Below are 7,584 nucleotides of genomic sequence, written 5' to 3'. Positions count from 1 at the left end.
GGGAGGGACGAGCGAAGAGGCGGAGGACAAGGAGGAGAAAGAGGGAGAGGAGGGGGAGGAGGAGGGTGGGCGGGGAGAGGGGGGACGGAAGAGGAAGGCGAGGAGGAGGAGGAGGAGGAGGAGGAAGAGGAGGAAGAAGAGGAGAAGGAGGGGTGGGAAGCGGGGAGATCGGAGATGGTCGAGGAGGAGGAGGAGGAGGATGGGAGGGGCTGCTGTGTGGGTGAAGACAATATTGGAGGGGAGGAGGACGAGGAAGAAGAGGAAGAGGAAGGGGAGGAGGAGGAGGCGGGGCTTGTTGCTGCTGCACTAACCAGTAAGTGTACCTGGGCGGCGAGAGTCGTAACCCTATTCTCTAACTCTATGATCCTCTGATCATCCTTCTGAGTCTTAACGCAGAACCTACAAACGTCCTTGGAAAGAAAGTACTGCTTGGCCATGCGAAGGCCACACCCAGAACAACGCTTGAGGGACGTCATGGTGAAGATATGGGCGAGGCAAGACGGAAACAATTAGGCGCGTTAAGACGATAACAAAGTACGCAGCTGCGGTGAGGTCGTCAGGTCAAAAATGTGTATCTAGGAAAACAAACCAACAGCTGCTGTGAGGTCGCAGTCAGGTCAATTCCCCGGGGAAAAGGGTGTGTCTCGGGTAAAAAGGCGCGGTTATTTCTACCCACCAAGACAAAACATAGGCCAATATTAATATACAGAGAAATCACTTATGTAAAGAAGATAATAACTGTGTTCACTAGGTTTGCGCGGAAAGTGGATTATCTAGTGTTTTGTGTGGACTTAGAAATTAACGTAGCTTGGCGCGCCTGATTCACGTAGTCCTATTATCACAGCACAGTAAAGTATCCTAATAATAGAAGGAGAAGAAAACACAAAAGCAATATAAAAAACACAAAAGCAATATAAAACCGTGTAGCACTGGGTTGGCGTGAAAGAATGTTGAATTTAGTGCAGATGTGGGAAGCTTAATACACTTGTCCTAGGAGTAACTGTGGATCACTATCTAACTAAGTAAATACTAAATCAGAACACTTAGCGGTCTGTAGTAGAAGGCAGGGTAATCCTCCTGGTTTTGTAGTCCTCCAGTACAGCAGCAGTTCACAGAAGCACAGAACGCCTCACACCGCGAAAGCAGAGGAAAACAGAGGAAAGAGCGAGTTGACACCACACAGCAGCGGGGCAAAGTCACGTGTGAACCCAAGGAAGGTCGCGCGCTGACTGACTACGTATTATGTAACGCTTTCTCCACGGTTACCCCCCCGCCCCCCCACACACTGTAAAACCAACTCCTCCAGCCACCCGCTGAATAAGCTGTAGCGCCAACAACACACCGCCCGCAGATTCAGTATAATACTCTCAATAACGTCACTTTATTTTCTGACACGAAACTTTGTTACCTCCAGTTAAATAATGTACTGCCGACTACTGGAGATTTTCTTGCAGTCTGTTATTTTGTACTTGTGGTGCTGGGTGACGAAACACGAGATAACATTCCTTCATGTGTAACACTGTAACACCAAGCCTGGCGCCCAGCACCGCCTTCTGCGTTACATGGTTGGTCCATGTGACGAATAGGAGGAGCTCGCTCGAGATGGAAAGCTACGAATCTTAATAGATCGCCTTTTTAGCGGTTCTGCCATTATTTTCCCGTTTAAATTAAGAACCACAACACAGCTTCGCTTCGCGAACAAAAAAGTCATCCAAAAATAGAGAAGGGAAGGAAAGGAATAAGGGCGCCCATGCAGTCACTTACGATGAAGCCACGGAAGGGGATGCCGTAGGGGTGCCCGCGATAACGGAGGACGAGGTAGATACCGAACTGCTGGCCGGGGACTGAAGTGGTGGCCCCTGTGTGTGTGTGTGTGTGTGTGTGTGTGTGTGTGTGTGTGTGTGTGTGTGTGTGTGTGTGTGTGTGTGTGTGAGAGAGAGAGAGAGAGAGAGAGAGAGAGAGAGAGAGAGAGAGAGAGAGAGAGAGAGAGAGAGAGAGAGAGAGAGAGAGAGAGAGAGAGAGAGAGAGAGAGAGAGAGAGAGAGAGAGAGAGAGAATTAGAAAGAAAAAATCATATATGCTGTAACAATAGGTCTCTCCACGTTCATTCTTTCATTCATTTAAACGCAGACTAAGAAAAATATATGCAGTGGTAATTAAATCAGAGAAAACAAGAACACGAAGCAGAGCAGTTATTATACAGTACCCACATACAATAAATGGTTGCGTCTTCTTGATTTTTTTTGTTTGTTGTGTATTTTGAGATTAAGATATGTATTACCCTTCCCCTCTGTCCCCCCATTGCTATAATCTTCTATAATTATCCTCTCGTCCTCTTTCTCCTTCTCTCTCATCGTTCTCACTTTCATTTGCTCTTTCTCGGCGTCTCACGTGTTTGGGACTGCTGAACAGGCGGCTTAAAGTGTCCCTCTCTTCCTGCTTCGTCCCTTCTGCTACTACTTCTACTCGTACTACTACTACTACTATTACTACTACTACTACTACTACTACTACCACCACCACTACTACTTGCTGCTCACCGGAGAAGCTGTGGCAGTATCCGTAGCGTGTGAGGACGGGCCGCCACACGCCCCGCTCCTCACAGTTCTTGCCGGGACCCACGAAGCACTGGCGGGGGAGGGAGAGAGGCAGATAGATAGATAGAGATAGAAAGAGATAATACATTCTTTTGCTTAAGACAATATATTCTGCTTGCTTGGAGTACATTGGATGAGGAGGAGGTGCAGGAAACATCTACAACCTTAAAGAGAAGCTGGATAAAGGTGGACAGAGACAGGATGAAACGAGGCTAACGGATGATTTCTTAATCCCTTGACTGCGGATTTTCTACAGTCAGACCTCACCAAGCAACAAGAATGGAACAAAAAGTGGCTGCTACAATTCAGTGACGAAAAATATAAAGTCCTGCACATTGGGAGGGGATATCAAGCACACCAATACCACATGGGAAACACTCCACTATCCACCACAGAGGCAGAGAAAGACCTGGGAGTGTATGTTTCCAGGCTACCAGTAAAGGCTAAATCCGAGCCAATCGCAGCGGACAGGTTAAAGGTCGTATTAATCTTCACCAATAAATATGTAGCTGATTTGTCTATTTTAACCCTTTTTTCAATTCGTGCTTAGTTAGTTTTGTTGATTTTTTTATATCACTCTTCACGACTGAGTTTGTAATACGCCGACTTGCCTGTGAAAATTCAACACTTAAGACCCTTCGAATAAACTCCGCCCCAGAAATGGAATAAAAGAGCTAAATTGAGCACATAACTGTAACAAATACTAATATGGCGTTTAAACAGTCTAGCGTAAACATGTTCACCTAGACTAATCCTGTTTGCCACGACTACTTACTACGACAGTTCACTACGACCACTGTATTTACTATGATTGCTCCTGGTTACTATGATTACTCCTGCTTACTACGCCTACTCTTATGTACTACGGTCATGGGCCAACAGGTAAACACTCCCTTGCACCCACCTGGCCCACGAGTCGCTCCCGTTCGTAGCCGCCGCGCCGCCACACCTCATCCAGCGTCAGGTTGGACACGCTCAGCAGCTGCACGTCCGCGTCCTTCGGCAGCCTCCCCTTCTGGCCCGCCTCCCGCCACAGCTTGAGCAAGTTGTGGTAGTCGTACATCTCCCTGTTTGTGATGAGCCCCTCTATATCCTTACACCCATTTCGCCCCACATAATGGCAGGTTAAAGCATATGTAAATCATCAACAGCGCTCATTGAAAGAGATGCAACGGTACCCAAGGACACATGTAGCCTACTTTTTTTTTTTTTACAACAAAGGAGACAGCTCAAGGGCACAAAAAAAGGAAACAATAATAAAAAAGCCCGCTACTCGCTGCTCCTACTACGTTAATCCAAGCACCAACACGCCGCCCCCCTCACCTCACTCTCTCCGTTCCCTGCCTCACCGCCTGCTGCCCGTGTCTGCCTCACACCTCTGCATGCACTAAGGTTCTAATGCTCACCAAGTTAAAATCCACCGGGTCTCTTTTTTTTTTTTTTTTCTGCTGTCAGTAATCATCCCGACATTCATTCCTCGTCATCTATCCTAACTTTCCGCTCTCATTCTGTTAGTATCAAGTATCAATCATTCAGTCAGTCAAGCATTCATTCAAACTATCTCTTTATCTATCTTTCTATCTGTCCATCTACCTATCTGACTATAGCTATCAATCTATCTATCTGTCTGTTATCTATCTATCTATCTATCTATCTATCTTTCTATCTGTCTATCAATCTATCTATTAATAAGCAATCTATTGTAACGCCCCATGAAATTAAATAGAAAAAATATAATTCACTTGACGACTATTCCAAACTCTACGGAGATGGGTCAATAATTTTCACCATCGACGGAAACATGCTGTGTGGGGTATATAAAATAGGCGCGGCGCAAAGCGTGCAAGAACTGTCTGTATACTTTAGGTACTCTGAGAGCGATGCGAGATATACTTCACAGCGACGGCCTTGCAAATAAACTCCCCCTAAGCAAGTCTCTGCAGCCACCTATCCGCCAATGAACAGTTTTCGGCGCACACAAGCATACGGTGGCAAGTGATAGTTACCTGACGCAGACGGTGATGGCGGGGAGTGCTGTCAGGGTGTTGGCGTCGTCGTAGGAAACTCGCATAGAGGTCGGCATGGAGAGGTAGAGGATCACCTTGCTGCTGATGAGGTAAATGGTGCCCGCCAGCCCACACGCCAGCACAACAGCCCACAAAACGCGACTGCAAGAGAGATCGTGGTGGTGGTGGTGGTGGTGGTGCGTTGGATGGGAGGGTGTGTACATGTTCACGGGAAAAAAGAGTATAGCCATCTCTCTGAATTTTTTCCTCGGTGGTCTCTTAAGTTAAAGCACGTCACATGGGTTAGGTCGTTCGAATAGAAGGTGAAAGAGGAGGAGAGAGGAGCGGAGAATAAACTGGTGTGGGAAGGAGAGAAAGAAGGAGGGCGTCACAGAACTATCCACCTCTCTCTTGTGCCTCGGTGGCCTCTATACGCACAGCAAGACACATGCGTTAGGAAAAGAATGGAAGGTGAAGGAGGAAGAGAGAGGAGCCGAAGATAAACTGACGGGAGGAGAAGAGAAGGAAGGAGAGCCTCAGAGAAATGTATATCCGCCTCCTTCTAAATTTGTGCCCCGGTGGCCTCTATACGCACAGCAAGACACATGCGTTAGAAATAGAATGGAAGGTGAAGGAGGAAGAGAGAGGAGCCGAAGATAAACTGACGGGAGGAGAAGAGGAGGAAGGAGAGCCTCACAGAAATGTATATCCGCCTCCTTCTAAACTTGTGCCTCGGTGGTCCCTATACGCACAGCAAGTCACATACGGAGGAAGAGAGAGAGTAGCGGCTGATAAACTGGAGGGAGGAGAGAAGGAGGGCCTAAAAAGAGATGTATTTTCGATTCAAAATATTAGGGTATAGCAGATCGATACTTTTTTTTGTCTACACTTGTGGAGTCAGCCAAAAGGGGAAATTCAACCCGTGAACAGTGCCGTGGATTTCTTCTCCTACTGTATACTCATCGTCAAGTAACCCATTGATCGATAAATAAAATGTATGCGTTTAGACATTTTTTTGTGTGTGTGCGTGTGTGTGTGTGTGTGTGTGTGTGTGTGTGTGTGTGTGTGTGTGTGTGTGTGTGTGTGTGTTGCCTAACTGAGTGGTTGAGGTCGGTATTGTTAAACGTTTCCTTCTCTTGAATCAATCATTTCTAAGGGACGAAAAAGATTTTAAGCACATTCCTTTGGGTATTTCGTTTCGCTCATTGTGCAGACTTTGTCAGACTACCACCACGGTCATAAAATCTACCCCTCCTGGAAATGTCCACAAATCCTACGAAAGCCTTCTTAAATGTGTGTGCTTGGGAGCCGAAAAGTTTAAGAATGTAACCCTGAGTACATGACACACTCACCGCGTCCAGTGCTCTCGCGGGCTGGCCACTCGACTCACTCCCGGCAGCCTCAGGTCTTGCAGCCCCAGCCCCGCCCCTACCCAGCTCTCCTGCCGTGGGACTTGGCATGCTGGGGACGCCGCTGGCCACCCACGGCTCCTTAAGACCCACTCAAGCGATCTAGAAACACACAAACACACATATAGGCGAAGACACAGATAACGGTTATGTATGTATGTATGTATATATGTGTGTATGTATGAATGTATGCATTTGTCCTGCCTGAAAAGCCCAATGACAATGCCTATACAGTGGAGTGTAAGGGATTTTTGGTACTATGTGTTCGCCATTCTGTACCACGCACAGCTCCAATTTGTACGCATATCAAGACACCAAAACTACTGTCAAAATATTGGTAAACATTATTTTTATTTAAACAGTTCATTTTTGTGGCTTAGTTCAACTTTCCAGGGAAGCTTTTTTTTCTATGTGAGTACCTCTTGAAATGACGCGTACAGAATGGCGAACCTCCACAAACGCCGCGTAAGGAATGTCGAGCCTCTACACAATACACTACATTACCTTCCTACCGCGGGCTTCATGTCGGGAGGGATTCCTTGGCTCCGGCTCTGCACGGCCCCGTCACCTCCGTCGCCCATCACTGCCGCTGCGGACACCTGCCAGGGAGGGAGAGTCCTTGTATTTTATTTTTTATAGCAGAGGATGCAACTCAAGGGCAAAATATAAAAAAAAGCAAAAAAATCCCGCTATCCACTGCTCCTGTAAATGAGAGAATAAGAGGTCAGAAAGAAAGTCAGTTGCGAAGAAATCTGTTGAAAAATATGACCAAATAATGTAGTGGTGATGAAAAAAAAAAAAAACAGTAATAAGGTGCGTTTTCTCTGGGTGTACAGACAGCACCAGGAGCATTGCCACTCGTCACATTCAGTATCGTATGAATAAACGTATATCTTTCCTTTACACCAAACAGAGGCGGCTACACTCGGCGCCCCACAAGCACCGCGCCCCTCACTAGGCAGGTATTCCCCGACGCTTCCTTCCGCCTCTCAAATTAACAATCTCCAAAGGCCGAAAAGGAGACTAATCGCTTTCTCATGTGTGTTTTTCTAGGTTCATGGTACAAAAGCTCTTTCAAACTACCAAGAGGGTCAGAAAACTACCCACGGAAAGGCCCACAACGCTATACGCAAGCCTTGTCAAATGTATGCATGTGCTTGGCCGCCAAAAGGTTTGAGAATATGGCGCTTGCAAGCCTCGCCGCCGCCAAGACTTTTAAATATTTACCCTCAGATTAAACCTTCACGTGACTTTGCTCCGAGAATATCGCGAGGTCAGTGTATTCTTAGCCTCCCTCGAAGGTATATTTGACAGTGATGTTATGGGGAAAAAATAAACAAAATAACAGAATACCTATCGATCTATATAGGTTTTAACTCTCTACTGTTTTGCGACGATTTTCTTTAATGAGATCATAGAAATAATAAAATCAATGGTGAGCGAAACAGCCATTGATCTATACGTTATGCTGTTCGGTGGTTGTCTGTTTCCTTCAACTCACCCATTCAACAAAATATTAACATGCATTTACTTTCATTATGTTGACTAGAATCTTTCCTATTGATCATTACGA

General features: G+C 46.3%; 1 protein-coding gene across 1 annotated transcript in view; it reads right to left on the bottom strand.

The window, feature by feature from the left end:
• Positions 1 to 137: 137 nt before the first annotated feature.
• Positions 138 to 7,584, bottom strand: part of LOC126989951 (acid-sensing ion channel 4-like) — a 13,350-nt gene continuing 5,903 nt past the window's right edge. Inside the window, exons 2-7 of the mRNA XM_050848552.1 lie at positions 6,516 to 6,610; positions 5,955 to 6,113; positions 4,603 to 4,764; positions 3,501 to 3,663; positions 2,540 to 2,627; positions 138 to 1,859 (exon numbers count right to left, since the gene is read on the bottom strand). Coding sequence (XP_050704509.1) covers positions 1,708 to 1,859; positions 2,540 to 2,627; positions 3,501 to 3,663; positions 4,603 to 4,764; positions 5,955 to 6,113; positions 6,516 to 6,610 — 819 coding nt within the window. The 3' untranslated portion in view covers positions 138 to 1,707. The remainder of the gene's footprint in view (positions 1,860 to 2,539; positions 2,628 to 3,500; positions 3,664 to 4,602; positions 4,765 to 5,954; positions 6,114 to 6,515; positions 6,611 to 7,584) is intronic.

This window comes from Eriocheir sinensis, unplaced genomic scaffold (genome assembly GCF_024679095.1).
Source record: "Eriocheir sinensis breed Jianghai 21 unplaced genomic scaffold, ASM2467909v1 Scaffold1386, whole genome shotgun sequence".
Taxonomy (NCBI): domain Eukaryota; kingdom Metazoa; phylum Arthropoda; class Malacostraca; order Decapoda; family Varunidae; genus Eriocheir; species Eriocheir sinensis.
This window is presented reverse-complemented; position numbering and strand designations above follow the sequence as displayed.